Genomic DNA, 21,562 nt, shown 5'->3' on the forward strand with positions numbered 1-21,562 from the left:
CTCCTCTGTCGCTGTTCTCTGCGGGACAGAGAGAAGCCCCTCTCCCACTAGCATTGCAGACAAGACCAGACTGAAAGCTGGGAACCCCAGGCTTGTCAGGACCCAAAAAAGCAGAAGGCTTGGGGCGTCCCAAGGATCTGGCCAACAGGCAGAGCCCATCCTGACCACAGCAGGAGCACAGCCCGGACCTCCCAGGCCCCACCCAGGCCCCCGCCCCACCGGCAGCAGGATGCCCCGCTGCCTGCGGCCCTCACTGCGGAAGCCTGCAGTCATCCTGTGTCTGCTGCTGTCCAGCACCTCTCTGTCCCCCACGCGGGGGCAGGCCATGATTCCTCTGGAAACGTAAGCATCCAATTCAGCCCCTCCCCCATAAAACCCTTTCCCCCTTCCTCCTTTCCTTCCCCCTGGCAGACCTCAATCCTCTGTGCCTCCCACCTCCGGTCTCCCTCCGGCTCGCCCCCGGGGGCCACGTCCCCTTTCTGGCTGTGAAGACCTTTTCTCCACCCTCCTCTCTTCCATTTGGGAGTCCTGCCTGCCTCTCCCCAACCACCTGCCGGTTGTAAGCTGACCTGATGGCCAGGCTCATGCAGGCCTCTCCTTCCAGGATAATTAGGGGCCTGGGAGTGTGGGCTGTGCTGATTTACATTATTGTGGCTCCCCAAGGATTTGTCAGGAAGTTGTTTTAACTTTCTGGAAGGGCAAGCAGTTCTAAATCAACCAAATGGCTCGTGCAACCAGGAACCAGGTCAAATTGGACTTTGGTGGTCTCGGTCTTCCCTTCCTATGCCTTTCTGCCTTCCTCCAGGCCCTGGCACTACACCCTGTCATGAAGACCTGGTGTCAGTCATTTACACTTTGGTATACATTTAAATTACTATGCAACCCCTCTGGGAGTGTGTGTGTTTAGTCCTTGGCTCTGGTGTACCTACTAAATACATTTTCAATAAATGAGGGGAACAAAACGCTCTACACTGCACCTGCCCACTCCCTTGGCACCAGGTCTCCACCCAGGACCTTGACCCCCTCCTCTTTCCCACCCCAAAGCCCCTCCCTCTCCTATGAAGCCACACCATCCCTCCACTCAGCCCTCAGCCTCCAAAGCTTGCCCTGCTTCTGCCCTCCCAAATCTGCTCTCACCCAAGTCATCAAAGACCCTCACTGCCCAATCCAGTAGACATTTCTGGACTTCTCTCTTTGGACTCCTCGGACACTGGCTTCCCCCTTTTCCTTGAGTCTCCATGCCTCAGCTTTCATAACGCTGTGCACACCTGGGCCTCCTAGGGCATCTGTTACCTCTGTCTTTGTCAGGTGCTCCTGCCCCTGAGATTGGTGCTGGTGTTCCCCAGGTTTGTCAGCCACTCAGATCTTTTCATGCTCTCTCTCTCCTTGAGAGAGCCCATCTGCGCTCAGAAGTTCAACCGCCATTCATGTACTAATGACTCTTAGCCCTGCCTCTATCTGTTAGGCTCATATATCCATTGCCTGTGGACAGCTTTTCCCGGACATCATGTGAGGTTTTAAATTCAAGTTTGTGTCTTTCAAGATACAAAGTGATTGGTACTTTCTGGAGTTGGACAATGCACAACCTGCCCAACATCATTCTGCAACATAGCTCTGCAGCAGAAACCTCCCATTCTGCGTATCCCAGGCTACATTCATCATCTTCCACCCTCTCCCGCTTGCTTCCATGATCCTTCTGATATTCATTTTATTTAATAACACCTCATCAGCTCAACCGCCCAAGCTAGAAACCTAGAAGTCATGTTTGTCTCCCCAACGCTCTTCTGTACTCTCATCACAAATTCTCCCCAGTTTCTAACACTGAACTCAGATCCCACCTCCCCCAGGAAGCCTTCCCTGACCACCACGGCCCCTCCCCAAGTCTCACTGGTGTCCCTTCAAACAAGTAGTGTACTATCTGTATATGAAGGGGCATCCCTCTAATGCAGCGGTTCTCAACCGGTAGGTCTCGACCCCTTTGGGGGTCGAACGACCCTTTCACAGGGGTCGCCTAAGACCATCGGAAAACACATATATAATTACATATTGTTTTTGTGATTAATCACTATGCTTTAATTATGTTCAATTTATAACAATGAAAATACATCCTGCATATCAGATATTTACATTATGATTCATAACAGTAGCAAAATTACAGTTATGAAGTAGCAACGAAAATAATTTTATGGTTGGGGGTCACCACAACACGAGGGACTGTATTAAAGGGTCGCGGCATTAGGAAGGTTGAGAACCACTGCTCTAATGGAAGGTCTTACAAAGGTGAAGACTGTGACGTGGCTCCAGGACTCTGCACAATGCCCGGGATGCAGGACATGAGTAGATGCTGGTTGAGTGGCTGAATACATGCTGATCTCGAAATGATCATGTGGGCAGACTCCATTTGCTCCATCTGGAGAGGCTCAGACTCAGCCTGTGCCTGCCCCCAGGCCCCTCCAGCCTGTGCAGATGGTGAGATCTCCATATCCTCTGGGGACGGACAAAAGGTCAGGGTTTCTCCAGAGGCTGCCTGCATCAGGGTCAGGTGTGGCCTCTCCTGCCCTCACTGCCTGGCCCACCCTCTGCAGAAGCAGCTGGGAGCCTCTTCCTCTGCCCCTGCTCAGCATGCTCCCTCTGAAGTTTCAGCAGGATGCAGCAGCCTGCAGCGACCTTGAGCAGGGGACACTGGAGGGGAGTGGCTCACTGAGAAGCTGCAGCTGTGCCCAGGCAGTTCCTGTGTCTATCCTCAGGGTCCTCCCTGCCTGCCCCGGACCTGTCCACAGCCTCTTCCCCTCCTCTGTTCTCCATTCCCGCCCACAAACCACAGCCCTTGGGAGCCTGAGGTCAGGCTTCGGTTCTGCCTCATTTGCCCCTGCCCCTCATCCCTCAGCCAAGGGCATTCAGCCCGCTCTGGGCCCCTGTGGGTCCTCAGTCTCCTGCCCTGCCATATGTGTCCTTCTCGGTGTGTGTCAGTGTGTATGTGTTTGTGTGTACATGTGTGTTAGTGTGCGAGTCTCTGTGTATCATGTGTGTCTATGTATTTGTGCATGTGTGCATCAGTGGTGTCTATGCATTAGAGTAGACACTTGTTTTGTCTATGCATGTGTGTGTGCATATGCATCTATGTGTGTGTCTCTGTGTGTGTGTCTCCGTGTGTGTGTGTCTCCGTGTGTGTGTGTGTGTGTGTGTGTACACATGTACTTTCATGGCCCGGCAGAGTGAAGCTGTGGGCAGACACCTTTGGCGGGAACCTGTATGACACCGTGACCAAATACTCAGGCTCTCTCTTGCTGCAGAAGGTGAGTAACACCTCCCAGGGAGCTCACAGGGCCTGCGGGCGGTCAGCCAGGGAGCCCTGCCAGGGAGCAGAGACCCAGAATCCCTGCATGTTCGGGCTGTGAGGGGTCTTAGCGATCATCTAATCCAATCCCCTCATCTTCAGACCCGGAAACTGAGACCCGAGTCACAGAGCAAGTCAGGGGGGTGGCCAGGAGCACAGTGTCAGCTCAGATCCCGGGAAGCGGAGGTCAGGATGGAACCTGACAGAGGACAGGGATTTACTGAGGGAGGAGCTGTGAGGAACAGAGGGGTGAGGGGGCAGAAACAGCAGGCTGGGGGGCAGGCCTGGCTCCTGTGAAAGGGGCGGGGCAGAGGAGGAGGGGTGAGTCCTGCAGGCACTGCTTGGGCAGCATGAGCGGGCCTGTGGCCTCTGTGCTGGGCGAGCTCCCGCTCCTCTGGTTCTCAGGGCTCCGGCCATGTCTGGGGGCTGCAGAGCCACAGGGGCCCCAGCAGAGGTCTGGGCCGCGCCTGGCTCCTGGGCAGGATGCAGGGGCCGACGGAGAGGACGGGGCACCAGCAAGCCCCACTCCCCTGGTTAATTGCTTTGTGTGCAGATTGACACCTAGCCTGTCCTCATGAGATTATAAACAACTTCATTTCCCTCTGATATTTATAACTCCCAGAGCAGTTTTAATAATAGCTTGCCGTTCTCTATTATTACCATTTGCTGAGAGCTTTATATTCAGGGTCTTACTTTCACTACAATTCATGAGGTGACTACGACATTTGCCATTTTCTAAATGATGCTAAAAGCAGCTCTCAGGCTTTTATGCCAGCATGTGACCACCATGCAGCTCCTCCCTGTCTCCCCTTCCCACAGCCCACAGGAGGGAGCAGGCGGAGCCAGGGTGCCCCGCCCCCATTCAGGGACCTCCACAGGCCACTATAACAACAACAGCGCAATCCCACTTCCCACTCACTGCCCTACCACACTCCTACTCTGCAAAGCACCATTTCGTTCTGTGTTCTCATTTGTGCCCTCTAACCCCGGTGAGAAACATAGAGCAATCCTATGTGACTGGGGTAAAAACATTCTCTAAGTCTATGCATTCTAGAACATTCTCTAAACCATGTTAATGTCACATCTTGCAGATGAGGAAACTGACTGAGTAACTTGCCTCAGGTCACGTGGTTAATAGGTTGCTGACCTGAGCCTTTAGACATTGCTGACACACACACTCAGGAAAAGATGGTCTCCCTTGGGCCCAGAGAGTGAATTTGAATCCAGCTCTCTGAACAGTTTGTCAGGCGGCGTCAATCCCCATCACTGCTGAGCTTGGTCTGGACAGGATGCGCATCGTGGGCGTTGGGGGGAGAGGGGGAGAAGAACTGATGCTCAGGGCAGCCGCAGTCCACGTGAGCCGCCCCAGGGAGGTGGCAGGCATGGCTGTACAGAAGTCTCAGAGACCTGGCTGTGTGACCTTGGTCAAGTTCATTGACCCTTCTGAGCCCCAGTCTACTCCCTCTTAAGGACATTAACTGAATGTGTCCAGAGCCCCTGGAACAGACAGGACATGTGATAAGAGGCAACCATTGTCGGTCGTGGGGAGATTACGTGAGGAGGAGGGGGCCTGTCCTGCCTCCAGCTGAGTAAGCAAGGCCTCAGGGTGTGAATGAGCTGGCCGAGAGGACGGAGGTACCAAACCTCCTGGTGCCGATGCAGGTGTCATCTCTCCCACGTTCCCCTCCACAGAAATACAAGGATGTGGAGCCCAATCTGAGGATCCAGGAGGTGGATGGCTTGGAGCTGGTGAAGAAGTTCTCAGAGGACATGGAGACCATGCTACGCAGGAAAGTGGAGGCTGTGAAGGTGCTCAGGCCCTGTGATCTGGGGGGCGGGGGACTCTGCCCAGCCCGTCACACCAAAATGACCCTCAAAATGATGCCATGGCCCTGCACCCATATCATTCTTTTCCTACCTCACGAGCATCAGCCTAGCATCCCCAGAAGCCAAAAGGACCTTGTAAAGGAGGAAACGATGGAAAGCAAGGAGGGAGGGAGAGCTGGGATTGGAGCTCTGCCTTAGAGAACAGCGTCCAGTGCAATAGGACCAACCTGCAGTGTTGGGGGGACTCTGCATCATGACGTTATATTCAGTGACTGGCGCAGAGCAGGAGTGAAATGAGGGCTGAGGAGCCGCTGGATGGATGGATGGATGGATGGATGGATGGATGGTTGGGTGGATGAATAGATGGGTGGGTGGGTGGTAATTGGGTGGAAGAGGATGGGAGTATAGAGGGTTGGAGAGCATACATGGGTGGATGGATGGTTGGGTGGATGGATGGATGGGTGGATGGATGGATGGGTGAATAGATGGATGGATGGGTACAGACCCACCCTTCATGGATCCCAGTGCTCTGAGGGCTGCCCAGACAGCATAGGTGCTTATAGTGAGGGCCTCTGCTCAGGTGATCCCACCATGGCATACCCAGCATGCGCCACATCCTCTATCCAAAGGACCATCTGGGAGGCATCCTGTGTAAAACCGCCGGGGCCTTCTTTCCCGCGTTACAAGTTGCAGCCTCTTTTCTCCAGGCTTAGGGGCAGGCATCTTAGCATCAGGAACCACTGAGAAGACACTTGGGGCCTGGAGATCCCATCCTGGTGGAAGCAGAGGGACACTGACCCACACAACCAGCACAGCAGGACCACCCACTGCCTTCAGTGCTGGGATGCAGGAGCGCACCACTGCGGGGCTGGTCCCCCTGGGCTCCCTGGGGCTCCAGATGTGCTGTGTCCTTCTCCCAGCTTCAGCCTCAGAAAACCAATCAAACCAGTGCTTGCTCTGCAGACCTTCTCCAAGCACCAGGCCCTGCTCCCTGCTGGGGGTCCCGTGGGGAGGACTCAGCCACGGGCCCTTCTATGGGAGTGTCCATGGGGACCCTTGCTGCAAAGCAGCACTACAGTAACCTTGGCCCTGTGGAATTTCTTCATCACATCCTAGGAATTGGGGGTTGGGAGTAGGGAAGTTGGAGACTCTTCTACCCGATTTACAGTTCTATGGAGACCAGAGAGGCCTAGTGCCTGGCCCCAACAAAGCCAGAATAGGAGCTCAGCTCTTCTCCTCTTTCCCCCCACATTTATTGAGGTTTACTTGACAAAAACAAAACAAAACAAAAAAACTGTGTATATTTATATTCAGCAGCTGAAAGGTGGAAAAACCCAAATGTCCATCAACTGATAAATGGATAAACAAAATAAGAGATATCCATACAATGGAATGTTATTCAGCCATGAAAAGGAATGACTTTCTGCTATGTGTTAAAACACAGATGAATCTTAAAAACATCTCTGTGAAAGACTCCAGATATAAAAGGCCACCTACTGTGTGATTCCATTTGTGTGAAATATCCAGAATAGGAAAATCCATTGACGGAAAGCAGATTATGGTTGCCAGGAGCCAGGGAGAGGGGAAGGAGTGACTGCTTGGTGGTCACAGGGTTTCCATTTGGGGGTGATGAGAAGTTCCGCAACTAGACAGTGGTGGTTGCACAATATTGGGAATGTACCTAATGCCACTGAATTGCACACTTTAACATGACTAAATGGTATACACACACACACACACACACACACACACATTTAAACAGACTATTTAGAGCAGTTTTAGGTTCATAGCAAATTTGTGCAGAAAGTACAGAGAATTCTTATATAACCTCTGCCCCCACAAACATACAGACCCCCCAACTATCAGCAGCCCCACCAGAGTGGTACATTGGTTACAATAGATGAACCTACACGACACATCATATCACGCAAAGTCCATAGTTTACATTAGGGTTCACTCCTGGTGTACATTCTGTGGGTTTTGACAAATGCACAATGACATGTATCTACCATTATAGACCATGCAGAATAGGCACACGGCCCTAAAAACCCTCTATTTTACACCTATTCATCCCTCCCCCCATCACCAACCCCTGATGACCACTGATTTTTTTACTGTCTCCATTTTTGCCTTTTCCAGAACGTCATTGGTTGGACTCAAGCAGTAGGTAGCCTTTTCAGACTGGCTTCTTTCACTTGGAAATGTGCACTTATCTTTTGGCTATTGTGCTGCTGTGAACATTTACACACAAGTTGTTGTTTGAGTCCCTGCTTTCAGTTCTCTTTGGGTATATTCTTGGGAGTGGAATTGAGGACCCACTGGTCTACTTCTGCCCATTCATTCTCCCCTCTGTGTTCCCATCCCTCAGAATGTGGTAGAGGCGGCTGAGGAAGCTGACCTGGACCATGAATTCAATGAATCGCTGGTGGTGAGTCCTCCTGCTCCTGGAGCTGCTGCTGAGAGGGTATTATGGCCAATCTCCTGCCCCAGGATGGACAGTGTCCCCTGAGTGCAGGATGGGGAGGAGTGGGGGGACCCGGGGGTCCAGCACTACCTTTTAATGTGCTCAGGATTTGTATGATCCTATAATAAGATTCTGAAATGCTCTGGAGTCCTTTGAGAAGGGATTTGTGGGCCAGGTAGGAGAGACAGCTACCAAAACCTGGGGCAGGGGTGCAAAATGGCAATCACTCTTCCACAGACTTCACCACCCAATGCTGTGTGCTAGCCTCTGCCCAAATGAACTCAAGAAGTCCACAGACCAAAAATCTCTAGCATACGGCCCACAGCCTGCCCATGCACCTGGTACCACGTTCCCACAGTGCAGAAGGGAAGGGGGGGTCAGAAAGCCCCCAGACAGAGTATCCTTGGCACCAGCCCAGGCTGAGGGGGATTTGAGCAGCTGAGGGCATGAAGAGGGTGTTTCCAAGCTGAGGGAAAAGAAGTAAAAATACACAATATTGAGGAAATTGCCAGTGCTCAGCTCTGTATGTCCAGGGACGGTGAAGCAGAAAGTGACGGTGGTAACGGTAGGACTCTGGCCTTTATTCAGCCCGCAAGTCACATATTAAAGGCTTTGAGCTTGGAGGGACACAGCAGATTTGTGGCAGCACTGCTGTGGCATGGGCAGGACATGGGCAGGACATGGGCAGGACATGAGGGTGCTCTTCAGGTCTGAGCCACGTGGTGTGGAGACAGTGGGGAAGAGGGTCTGGTTATGGCTGCAAGGTGGTAATCCAAGTGGATCCAGCGCTGTGTGTAAGAGCACAGAGCAGACTGCTGGCTCCCCAGGGTCACGGGGACACAGGCTGCAGGCTGTTAAAGAGAGAACCCCCACCTCTTGGGGCCCTGCCTGGGTCCCCAGGAGTGTCCGGCACTGAAGAAGCTGGTGGTGCTGGCAAGGCTGCCTTTACCTCTCCTGGAATCTGTCTGCTTGTCTCTGTCACCATCTCTGGCTGTGTCCACACATGATAAATAAAGTGGAGAACTGAGCAATAATCCAGAAAATCTATGTCAAGCTCTACTTGAATCAACCACCTGCTCCAATGATCTGGATATGTATTTGCCCTAAATCCGAATCCTGTGGGTCATTGCCTGCACCCCCCAGTTGGAGCTTGTGTGGACGCGGTCAGCCCGCCTGAGGTCTCTCACATCTGAGTCCTCTGATTGCACCGTTTCTCTTTCTCTCGAACTCGGCGGGTCTTTGTCCACCGGCCCCTGTCTGGCCCATTCTCCGCCCTAGTTTGACTATTACAACTCGGTCCTGATCAACGAGAGGGATGCGAGGGGCGAGTACGTGGAGCTGGGGGCTGAGTTTGTCCTGGAGCCCAACGCGCACTTCAGCAACCTGAGGGTGAACACGTCCCTCAGCAGTGTGCAGCTGCCCACCAACGTGTACAACAAAGGTAGTCCCTGCCCCGTGGCCCCGCGCGGTTGTGGGGGTGGTGCTGGTGGAGGTTAACGATTTGGCCCCATTTTCCCGAGAAGCCCTTCTCCAGCCTCCCTGACTCAGCATGGGGAAGCATTTCACAGGAGCCTGGACTGGAGGAAGCTCGGGGCTCCTGGCTTAGAGGGTGTGTGGCTCTCCCAGTGAAATGTAGAGGGAAGTGTGAACTGCATCACTGCCGGCTGTGTGTGTGCGCGTGTGCGTGTGCGTGTGCGTGTGTGTGTGTGTGTGTGTGTGTTCCCAGGTGAAGAATTGGTCACTGTTTCTCCTGATTGAGTGTCCCTGCAGTTCCTTCTACAATCTCGCCCTTTAGACCCAGATATTTTAAATGGAGTCTACATGTCCGAAGCCTTGAACCCTGTTTTTGTGGAGAACTTCCAGAGAGACCCCACACTGACCTGGCAATATTTTGGCAGCTCAACTGGATTCTTTAGGATCTACCCAGGTGAGGACATGGGAGGCATCGCCAAGATCCTCTCAGCTTCTTCTCTGGGAATAAGGCCACAAGGGTATTGCGGATGGACGCTGGCACTCAGACACCTGGTGAATGGGGTTGGCCCTGACATCCAAAGGAACCTCCAACCCACATTTTGACACTCTTCACGCCATAATATGCACATTTCCAACAAATAGCTGCTGGATTAATTAATTAATTAATTAATTAATTAAATACTATGGTAACCAGCCAGTCAATGCCCGCATTGAACTCTTGTCCTATGAAAAGCACTGTGGAAGATGCAAAGGGGGATAAAACAATTCTTGACCTTAATTGGAGAAACCTTAATTGGAGAAATGGGGCTTACTCACTTAACATGTTCAACCGCAATGTAGAGATGTCCTGGGTCACTATGTAATCAGTGGCCGATCTAACAGACAATGGGGAAAGTTCCCTTGTCTACCACTAGAAATAGAAAACAAAATCTACCATAACATTTGCAAGAGTTCTGTTTTTTAACTTTCTATTTATAAAAAAATTCACCTCCGAATTTTACTCCAACCTACTTTTATATTTTAGCACACTGTTCAAAGTCTTAACGTTGCCCTGTTTTCCTGAGACAGACCCTTCAAATGCTCGAAGACAACTCACAGGTCTCTCAAGTCTTCTCCAGAATAGAATTCCTGTAAATATTCTTGCTACATCAGGTCTTCCCGATAAGTCAATTTGTGTGCAAACAACACAATCCAGTGGCTTCTTTGTAAGCCAACGGTCTTAGTAGAGAGGGTGTTTCTCACACCCTCACCCACATTTATAGGTGCATATCAGCCCTCCGGTGGACAATATGGGGTTGGCTATAATCCTTGATCACAGTACACTATCCCCATGGGTCCTTGCAGGCCCACCGTTATCTATTTTACATATTATTTATAACATAATAATGCTTGTATACACATCACCAACACAAAAATTAAATTACCAATAATTTCTATTTACGTATGTGCTCCTCTATTTCGCCCCCTCTCCCCTCCACTTCCCCTCCATTACCACCCAAGTAATAGCTATCCTGAATTATGAGCCTATCATTTTATTTGGATTTTTGGCTTTCTGTTTGTTTAGTTATTTAGTTTTATCTTATGTTTACACACACATCTGCTTAAACGATATATGTTTTGTTTTGCTTGTTTTTGAAATTTATAAAACTGGTTTCTGATTTAGACTTTTAGAACTTGCTTTTCATTTAATAATATACTACCAAGATTTATTGGGTTGCCACATATAGCTATATTTTGTCATTTTTTTTTCTTGTATCATATTCTTTGGGGTCAATACATCAGTTTATCCATCCTCCTGATCATATCTGGGTTGTTTTAGTTTTGTTTTTCTTCTTTGTTTTCTACTTTTATGAACAATGTTTCTGTGCACATTGTTATAAGAGTTTATCTTAGGCATATACCTAGGAATAGACTTGCTAGATCCTAAGATGTATAACTGTTCAACTATGACAAGAAAGTGCCAAATTGTTTTCCAAAATGCTTTCACCAATTATATTCCCACCAACAATGAATAAGAAATCTGGTTGATGCACATTTTCTGAAATCCTGGGTATTAGTAAACTTTAAAATTTTTTGTTAATAATCTTTTAGTATAAAATGGTATTTTACTGTGAACTTGGCATTGCATTTTCCTGGTCACTTGTGAAATTAAGCATCTCTTTATATGCCATTTGTTGTATCTATTTCTTCTTCTGTGAAATACCTATTATGTCTTTGGTCTAATTATCTATTGACTTTTCTAATGTTAATCCACCTTTGCATTCCTATGATAAACCTAACTTGATTGCAGTAAATTAGTCTTTCATCCATTGTTGGATTTCATTTACTAATATTCTGTTTAGAATTTTTGCATCTATATATAAATGAAATGGTCTTGTAATTTTTCTTTTTTGTATACTCTCCTTATCTTTTTTTCAAAATTATAGTAGTTTCATTGAATAAACTGGGAAGTATTCTCTCTTTTTCTGGTTTCTGGGAATATTTATATAAGATTAGAATGATCTTATCCTTGAAAGCTTGGTGGAATTTATCTAAAAGACCATGCAAGACTGATGTTTTCTCTATGGGAAGATTTTCAAATTACCACTTCAATATATTTAATACTTGCAAGACTAATATGACTTTCTATTTCTTCTTAATTTTGTAAAATACTTTTTCTAAGAATCCACTCATCTCATCCGAGTTTTCAAATCTATTTCCATGAAGCTATTATTCTCTTATTGTCTTTTAAATATCTTTTTTTTCCTTTATCAATCCAGCACTGATTTTTCTATTTTGTTAGTCTTTTCAGGAATCATCTTTTGTCTTCATTGATTGTATTATTTCTTTGTTTTTTATTTTATCTATTTTAACTTTAATGTTATTTTCTTTTTTCCCCCTTTTATTCTGTTGTTCCTCCCCTTAACTTATTAAGTTGGACACATAGCTTTAATTGTTAGCCTTTCTTTGTTTCTAAAATAAGCATTTATGGCTCTACCTTGCCCTTAGAAAGTCCACTTTTACTCTCACAAGTTTTGATTGGTAGTGAGTTTTTATTATTAAGTTAAATACATATAACATAAAATTTATCATTCTGACCATTTTTAAGTGTATGATTCAGTGGCATTAAGTACGTGCACCTTGTTGTGAAACCATCACCACCATCCATCTCCAGAACTCTTTTCATCTTGCAAAACTGAAACTCTGTAAACATTAGGAAAATAACTCACCACTCCCTCCTCCCCAGCCCCTGACATCCACCATTCTACCTTCTATCTCTGTTAATTTGGCTACTCTAGGACTTCATATAAAGTGGAATCCTATAGTATTTGTCTTTTTATGACTGGCTTATTTCACTTAGTGTTATGTCCTCAAGGTTCATCCACATTGTAGCTTATGTGAGAATTTTAAAAATTGAAAAATATTCCATTGTATGGCTATACCACATTTTTTTTGTTCATTCATCTGTCTATGGACACTTGAGTTGCTTCCACATTTTAGCTATTGTGAATCATGCTGCTATGAATATGGATGCACTAATTCCTCCTTGAGACGCTGCTTTCAATTATTTTAGGTATGTACTGAGAAGTGGAATTCCTGGATCCCATGGTAATTCTGTTTTTAATTTGGGGGGAGGGGACTGCCATACCTGTTTTCCATAGCAACTGCACCATTTTACATTTCCACCAACAGTGCCCAAGGGTTCCAGTTTTTCCACATCCTCAACAGTAGCCACCCTACTGCCTATGAGGTAGTATTTCATCATGGTTTTGACTTGCATTTCCTACTCATTCGAAATGTTGAGCTTCTTTTCATGTGCTTGTTGGCCATTCATATATCTTCTTAGGAGAAATGTCTATTCAAGTTCTTTGCTCAATTTTTAATTGAGTTGTTGTTTTCTGTTGTTGAGTTGTAGGAGTTTTTTTATATTGTGGATATTAACCTCTTATCAGACATATGATTTGCACATATTTCCTCCCATTCCATGGGTTTTCTTTTCACTCTGTTGATTGTGTCACTTGATACACAGAATTTATTGCCTGTGTTTTGGTGTCATGGTAATTTAATCATTTACTTCTAAATATTTTTTAAATTTTCCTGTGATTTCATCTTTTATCTTTTAGTTATTTAATAGTGTATTTTAAAGTATCCAAATACATAGAGACTTGCCCTAACCAGTTTTGCTCAGTGGATAGAGCATCGGCCCGCAGACTGAAGGGTCCCAGATTCGATTTCGGTCAAGGGCACGTACCTCACAGGCTCAATCCCCGGCCCTCAGGAGGCAACCAACTGATGTGTCTCTCTCAATGGATGGGTTTCTCTCTCTCCTTCTCCCCACCCCTCTAAAAATTAATGGAAGAAAATATCCTTGGGTGAGGATTAACAACAATAATTTAAAAACAACAACAAAGATATAGGGACTCTATATTTATCTTTTTATTATAAATTTCTAGTCGAATTGCTTTGTAGAGGGAGAACATAATATATGTGGTACTGATTATGTGAAGTTAGTTGAGGTTTTGTTTAATAGCCTAGTATGTCATCAAGTTTTATAAATATTCCATGTGTGTTTGAGAAGAATATGTGTGCTCTAATTGTTGCATGAAAAGCTCTGCATATGTCATTAGCTCAAACTTGTTAATTGTATTATTTACATTTTCTGTATCTTTGTTGGTTTTATGTCTACTTGACCCTGGTTAGCCTTTACTACATTTTGTTTATAGGTCTATTTTGTCTGATATTTATAAGAAATGCCAATAGGCCCTTTGTTACCCTGACATATATTTTTTTATCATTTCCTCCAATTTTGTTCTAGTCATATCCCTTGAAAATAGTCTATAGCTTCTAAACCTTTATCCAAACTGGCAACCTCTTTTACTAGTTGGCAAGTTCAGCACATTTGCATTTATTGTATTGATATATTTAAACATGCTTATCTTATTTTTTAAATTATTTTATTTTAAAATTTTCTATTTGTCCCTTCTTTTTTGTTTTCCTTTCTCCTCTTATAACCTTTTTAAGTGAATAACTTTTAAAAAGTCCCCTGTTATTTCTCTTTTTATTTCTATCAGTTTAGAGTTTACTCCTCTGTTTTTATTCTTTCAATAATTACCCCTTACCAGTCATATTTAATAAGATATTAAAATTAAATCATATTTTTACCTTTTCTCAAGTCAAAAAAAGCTTTAGAGCTTCTCCACTTACATATCCTTCTCCCACCTTGATTTCCATTCCCTTGTCATCTAATATATTCCTTTTTATCTCAAGTTAGATACTATTATACTATTTGATGCAAACATTGCTTGTTTGGTAAGAGCTACTTGTTTACCTTTTTTTGCCCACCACTCCTTCACACACCTCAAGCTGTTCCTCCTTCTTCAGGTGAATCCTCCACAAGTTCCCTTATCGTGCGCTCCTTTCCGTGGTAAGCTGCTTCAGCTTGTGTTCATCTACACATGCTTTATTTTCTTCTCGTTCTTTTTATTTTATTTTAAATTCATTCTTTTTTATGTTTGCAAGTTACACAAATCATTTCCTGTTGTCATCCTATTTCAGCAGAAAAGACCAAATCCTGTTTCTTTTTTATTGGTGATAAGTGACTGACTAAGCCTCCCTTTGATGACACATCCTGAGAAATAGCTCCCAATAAAGAACAGCAGCTCCGGGGAACTCAGTCCCCAAGTGGAATTCCGAAAGCAACACCGCAGTCTTCTATGCTCACGCTTGAGTGACAGTTCTGCTGGATGCACTTCCGAGTTAGCAATTACTCTCTCTCAGCACCTTCCAACTCTTTCCCTCTGCCTTCTGGCTTCCACTGCTGTTGAGAAACTCTGCTGTTGGCTTAACTGCTGTTCCTTTGAAAGTGAATGTTCTCGGTTTCTGGCTGCTTTAAGGTCTTTATTTATTTACTTGCCTTTGGAGTTCTGCAGTTTCACTATGATGTGTCTAGAAAGGGATGTCTTTTCATTTATCCTGCTAGGGATATACCACGCTTCCTGGACCTCGGGACTCGCATTTTTCTCAGTCCTGGAACATTGGCATCTTTGTCTTTGCACCATAGTGTTTCCTTGTGCCCTCCCTTTTCTCCTTCTACGTCTCTGGTCAGACATAGTTAGGGTGCCCCCAAAAAATGTATACACACACTTTGAATAATTATAAAGGCAGTGATAAAAAATACATTTCATTTTCAAAACTGAGCTTTCAGCTGTTAAAGTGCATACATTTTTTAAGACACCCTGTATTAGACCTTCTCATTCTGGCTTCCACAGGATTCTGGAAAAATCCTTCAAATGCCTGAATTTTCTCTTTACCTGTGAATGATCCACATGCTGCTTTTTTTTTTCAAATTAAACATCTTTTTTCAGTTACAAAAGGCCCATACTTTGAAGGCTGTTTGTTTGCTCCTAATCATTTTCTTGTTGTGTATTCTTCCTTGTGATTCCTCCAACATAGCTATCCTGTCATTTGTATTTGGCAGTTCCAACACCTGTAAGCCTTGGGAGGATACACCTGGTGGTTCTTGCTTCTGCTGCCTCTCACTCCTGGGGCCCTGTTTCCCGTGTATTTGGTAATCTTTGATCGTGGGGCCATGCCCCTTGTAATCTGTGGGAATCCTGCAGGCCTGACTGGGAAAAGCTTCCCTTCAAGAGGATCACTTCTGCTTCTGCTTGGAGTTGAGGGTACCCCCACCCAAGACCACCAAAACCCTGGTGCAGAGCCAAGAACCCCCTGTTACTATTATAAGGTCAAACTCCCCACAACCATGCTGCTCTAGGAATATGGCCCTCGTTTCCCCACTGCTCACTGCCGCTGCAGGTCCACGTCAGAGCCATGCTACCCAGGCTCCCACGACACCAGCTCGGCCCGTGGTTCTGTCCTGCTTCCCTCCAGGCCGTGGCTCCTGACTGTTCTGGCCCCTGCCCCCACCCTTGGAACTCTGCTCCTATTTGTTTGCTTTTGGGAGTAAGATCCCTGAAAACCTCTTCTCCTTTTGATGGACCAGCAATGCCTCAAGTATGTATCTCATCTGAAGTCTAACTGCTGTGGAACAGGAGTCCCTTATTGCTTCTAGACAGTCATGATACGGCCATGATATTTTTCTAGCCCAAACACAACATAATACAATTGCACCTCTTATTTTTAATTTCCATACTGTGAGCCCATTCTTTCCAATCTTTACAGTATTTTCAAATAGAGATTCCATCGTGGAGCATGCCAATGTTATCTTTGCTTTGTGTGCATTCATCCAAGTTTTTGATTCGATGAATAGGACAAAATCCACCCCAGCACCCTGCTGGTGGGTCAAGGAAAGATCTTTCATACTCATTCATTTGTTCTTTCGTCCATATGACAAACACTTATTGAGCATCCAGCCTGCGAGGTGCTATGTCAAACACTGTCAGGTACAAGCAGTCCTGTACCACACCACCACAACAAAGTGAGCTTCTCAATAAGGCCAGTCCTAACCTTCTTGGTGGTGGAGGGCCTTGCCTTCAATTTGAAAACAAAACCCACAGCATCTTTGAAGTACCATAAAGCCACGAGCAATAAAATGAGGTGTGCCTGTACTTGGATTCCCTGACCTTGAGGCGCTTATAGTCCTGTAGCCAATCATTTCTCCCAGCCAGCTAACAGGCAGGACCATGGCACTACAGGCAACCTGACTAGAGGCAGAGGGGCTAGAAGTCAGAGCACCTGGCTCTCCCTCACTCTGTCCATGCTTTTGCTGGATGGTGATGGATGTTAAAAGTCATGCCTTCTGGAAGCTTCCCCTTCCACAAATTGATGTGAGGTTTAGCTCACACGTGAGTTCCACACACAACATATCGGGGTCCTACTGTGAAACTCACCTCAACTCTGGGTCTGGGCAGTGTGGGTGATGAGTGTCCCTCCATCGAGCTGGCCCCCCTCCCTGCCTGTTGACTCAGTTTGCAGGGTGCTCTAGTGGCCCCTCACCCTGTTGTCCAGGTCCATGGCTGGCCCTTCCCTGGGGATCATGGCATTCTTGGATGTCAGCACCCAGCTGGGGCTCTGGAGCAGCCTCACTGAGCCAGGGAACGAGCCAGCCTTTGTTTCCCCAGGCATCAAATGGACACCTGACGAGAATGGAGTCATCACCTTTGACTGCCGAAACCGTGGCTGGTGAGCGCTCCCAGGGGAAAGGTGTCTGTGCTGGCTCCCTCTTCTAACCTTTGGGTTTTACCTAGTTCTTCTCCAGTCCCTGACTCCAGGCCAAGGGTCTCAGGTGGGACACAAGGGTAGGAAGAAGGCTCCCTTCTCGCCACGGCTGCCCTTGCTGCAGGGCTGATCACATTTGTCTTTCCTGCCCCCAGCTCCTTGCAGGACAGTGAGCTGCTCCAAATCAACCCTCTGCCAGGCTCTCCTTCCCCCGACTCCCCTCCCCCCCTCGGCAGATTTGTAACAGAATCTGAGGGTGGAATCCAGTTCATCCTGCTGCCCATCCCTCCGGGACCCTGGCCGGTCCAAAACAAAGAGGACAAGGTTACCACAAGACCTTGACCTTTCTCCCACCCGACAGGCTCATTAGATGGGCACATGCCCAGCTGTCGCCCCCTAAATGGCTTCAGAGCTATGCGAAGTGGTCGTGGAACATGATACAACCTAGTCTCAATGGGGCAACTATCTGAACTTTGGATAAACTTGAGCCAGAATCCAAACAGAAATAATGGCACTAGGTTGTGTGGTTGCTCTGGCTTTGGTTTTCCCATCGTTGACCTGTCCTTTTCTTTCTGCTAAAGGTACATACAAGCCGCTACTTCTCCCAAGGATGTTGTGATTGTGGTGGACACAAGCGGCAGCATGAAGGGGCTGCGGATGGCTATCGCCAAGCACACCATCTCCACCATCCTGGACACACTGGGAGAGAATGACTTTGTTAATATCATTGCTGTAAGTGTCCTTCCTTCCTAGAATAGCTCTCCCTTATCTAGAGAAACTTGCCTCTGCCTGCACTGGAATGACCTGTACCTACAACACAAAGCTTCCGAGTGATCTCTCTGAAGCTGGACCTAACCCAGGTCCAAGGACGGACTGCAAGAGGTCCGCAGAGTTTCTGAAGTTATGTGTATGTCCATTTTTCTGAGTTTATTAATTCAGACCAGTCTGGGATAGAACAAAGATGAGAAGCTCTGACCCTGAGTAGACGCCTAACTTATCCCACCACGTGCTCTTGACTGGCGCCCATCGCTGAGCAGCCTCTCCCTTCTGCTATAGGAAGAGAGATCCCTGGGCACCTGCTCTCCAACAATCCCAGTTCTCCCAGGCCCTTCACCCCCAATCCTGATGCACTGGGAGAAAGGAGAAAGTACGTGGGGGCGCCTAGACAGGAACCAACAAACCCTGGTCCTGCCTTCAGAGCAGCTCTTCCCGAGGCTGGCCCTGTCCGCCCCAGGAAGGTGATGGTGGGAGAGGTGCAGCAGGACGAGAGGGGACAGGTCAGGAGAATGCTTTCAATGAAAGAGTGGGCCAGCACAGCCCGTCGCAGAGGCAGAGCTGACGGCCACCGGGGTGCCATTTTGAAGGCTATCTGATCTAAAACTTCCCTCCACCAGCCGCCACATTGCTGAAAATGCTTATCTTTAGTGCAACTTACTTCTCTGGTAAAGAAACACCAAAGCAAAATGGTCTAACCGCAAACCAGTCATCCTGGGGTTATGCAAATGGCGCCTCCTCCCTGAGCTGCTCTCAAGGCCCATGCTCCCACCTCTCCACCTCCCCATCCCTGCCCTGACCTGCAGCAGAGACAGGACAGCCGGGAGCAGTTCCCACCACTTCACAAGAATGGGGTGTGCTCCTGCTCCTCTCACAGAGCCTGTTAGCAGCTGAAAGACCCTCTTCTTCAATGCAGAGCAGAGACAAAAAGAGCAGTGTTTCATCCCCGGACCCAGGCACTGGGGAGGGGTCTGCACTTGGAGGCTGTGGGATTCCCATGGAAGGCACTTCGTCTGGTCTTGGTGGCAGAGACCAGAGGGATTCTCTCAGTAACCTGCAGTTCCCTGTGTGCCCCAGGAGATGGGCAGGACTCAGAAAATGAGTCAAGACCAGAATTTGAGGGAGAGTGAAGGCTCTGCTGTTCTCTGTACTCCCTCCTCTCTACTCAGAAAAATTGCCAAAAGCATAGGGTACCCCAAGATAATGTGCACAGGTGACCCCAGCCTGGACCACTCTGTGAGTTGCCTGAGCTTCATCACTGGGCCCTGACTTTCCAAATGGACCTTGTCTGTTCTCTCCTCCCCTCCCTCCCTCTGCAACTGCAGTACAATGACTACATCCGTTACATCGAGCCTTGTTTCAAAGGGATCCTTGTTCAGGCGGATCGAGACAACCGCAAGGTGAGTGTCCACGTCAGGCCAGGGCCGATGCCTCTTAGCCCCTGTTCTGCCTAGAAGGGTGGGAGCCATCTGTGCAGCTTCCTGGCGGCCCTTTTACTCATCCCATGGCATTTGGAAAGGGGCAAAGCAGGTCTGCAGTTACCCACACAAATACACCCAGGAAATTGACCTCATGAATCCGCTGCCTGTCTATCTCAGCAGTGAACAAAGAGACCTCCCCTGTGAGGAAAATCTCACTTCTTCAGGCCTGGTTTCTTGTTCTGTGGATTATCCAGGACTTGGTTTTCCCCTTGGCTTCCCCTTCGGCCTTTCCACTATGTCAGTTTTCATGAGGAGCTTCCCAAAAGGAGGGGAAATTCAAACCCATTGTGTTGAGTCCTTTCCAAAGGCCTAGGAGGAAAGGATGTGGCAATTTTGTTTAAAGGGAGTCTAGTGTCACAGACCTTCCCTCTGTGGCTGGGGGATTTGGGTTTGGCTTCCTCTTGAATCCCAGCCTTGAGTCGGAGCCCCTGGCAGCCTCCATGGTTTCTCCTGTGAAATGCTTGCCATTGGGGTAAGAGCTGGGATGCTGAGGGCCTGGGAGCCTGGACATTGGCCTGGCCTGGCCTGGCCTTGCTGGGGTTGAACTTACACTGGCATCTCCTTCCAGCAGGGGGGAAAGATTTGCACCCAGCCACTCACAATCTCTCAGTTTATCTTGGGGGCATTGGAGAAACATCTGCTGTGGGGTCAGCTAGACCCTGGAGTGATGGGCAAATAGCTCTAAACAGCCTCTGAAATTAAGACCAAAGATGAAGGTTCCCTGGCCCACTCCATCCACTGACTCTCCTCTGGTTTCTTATCCACTACAGCATTTCAAACAGCTGGTGAGCGAGCTGGTGGTTAAAGGTGTGGGGGTCGTGGACCAAGCCCTGAGGGAAGCCTTCCAGATCCTGAAGCGGGTACTGCACCCGGGGAAGCCGAGGGAGTGTGGAGGGGTGGGAGACAGGCTGAGGTGGGGGGAAGGCAGCTCCCCGCTGCAGTTATGGAGATCCCCTCCCCTGCACAGTTCCAAGAGGCCAGGCAAGGAAGCCTCTGCAACCAGGCCATCATGCTGCTCACCGATGGGGCCGTGGAGGACTATGAGCCAGTGTTTGAGAAGTACAACCAGCTGGACCGCAAGGTTACTCCCTGGTGGAGGTCAAGGGGTGAAGGGAGGGGGTGCCAAGGGGCGTGGTCTCCTACTGCCATGGTGGGATGGCCCAGAAAAGCCAGGCCTGCCCTGAGTTCAAATAGTCTACCCATTAGCCCATCAGTAAACTCAAATGTTCCAAAGCTGTGGTGACTCTAGGCACAGGGGACTCGTGCAAGAGGGATCAGGTGAGAGACCTTGGGGGTGAGATGTGAAAAGTGTCCTGGCAAGTCCCGGTGCTGCCTGGGCCTGGGCCCTTTCTGACCCAAAGGAGCGGGACTGGAGAAGTCGGCAAAGTGCTTGGCAGACATCGAAGGCTCACATGCATTATGTTAGCATTGCCCCGGCCAGGAGTTAGGCTGCTGAGTCCATCTGTGTCTTGTGGATTAGGTTCGAGTTTTCACTTACCTGATTGGGAGAGAAGTCACTTTTGCTGACCGCATGAAGTGGATCGCGTGCAACAACAAAGGTAGGTGGCAGGTGGGCGGAGCACCTGGCAGCCTGTACCCGAGTGCAGGTGGAACAGCATTGCCCCGTCACCGGGGTGCTGAGCGGTGGCTCCTGCATGGGGCCTTGCAGAGGAGCGGTGTCTTGTGGAGATGACAGTATCTGCCCCTCCTTCTCACTTGGAGAAAGCAAGACAAAATGCAAATTGCTCCATAAAGCCTTGATTACTCCTGCAGGGACTCTAAGTCATAAAGCCACTTGAAATGAAACTTAGAGGTCATCGATCCAATGTTTGCAGGAGAGAGAGAGCTGTCTTGCCTCATAGAAACCACAATATAGACAGTGAGGCAGAGGCAGGACTGATGATATAATATAAGTTCTCTCTTGGGTCCAGCCTCCATTCTTCTTGCTGCAAATTAAGCCCATTTACACTGATTCTACCCCCAAACAAAAAGCAGGTGGTCATCATTTTATTTAGAATAGTGTTTTGTGTGCAAACAGTCCTCATCTAT

At 47.9% G+C, this 21,562-nt stretch overlaps 1 protein-coding gene across 1 annotated transcript in view; it reads left to right on the forward strand.

The window, feature by feature from the left end:
* Positions 1–229: 229 nt before the first annotated feature.
* Positions 230–21,562, forward strand: part of CACNA2D4 (calcium voltage-gated channel auxiliary subunit alpha2delta 4) — a 114,365-nt gene continuing 93,032 nt past the window's right edge. Inside the window, exons 1-12 of the mRNA XM_006092144.3 lie at positions 230–342; positions 3,215–3,296; positions 5,030–5,146; positions 7,533–7,592; positions 8,907–9,069; positions 9,424–9,555; positions 17,162–17,222; positions 17,840–17,990; positions 19,358–19,432; positions 20,284–20,373; positions 20,481–20,594; positions 20,994–21,072. Coding sequence (XP_006092206.1) covers positions 230–342; positions 3,215–3,296; positions 5,030–5,146; positions 7,533–7,592; positions 8,907–9,069; positions 9,424–9,555; positions 17,162–17,222; positions 17,840–17,990; positions 19,358–19,432; positions 20,284–20,373; positions 20,481–20,594; positions 20,994–21,072 — 1,237 coding nt within the window. The remainder of the gene's footprint in view (positions 343–3,214; positions 3,297–5,029; positions 5,147–7,532; positions 7,593–8,906; positions 9,070–9,423; positions 9,556–17,161; positions 17,223–17,839; positions 17,991–19,357; positions 19,433–20,283; positions 20,374–20,480; positions 20,595–20,993; positions 21,073–21,562) is intronic.

The sequence above is a fragment of the Myotis lucifugus genome, unplaced genomic scaffold (assembly GCF_000147115.1).
Source record: "Myotis lucifugus unplaced genomic scaffold, Myoluc2.0 scaffold_98, whole genome shotgun sequence".
Classification (NCBI taxonomy): Eukaryota; Metazoa; Chordata; class Mammalia; order Chiroptera; family Vespertilionidae; genus Myotis; species Myotis lucifugus.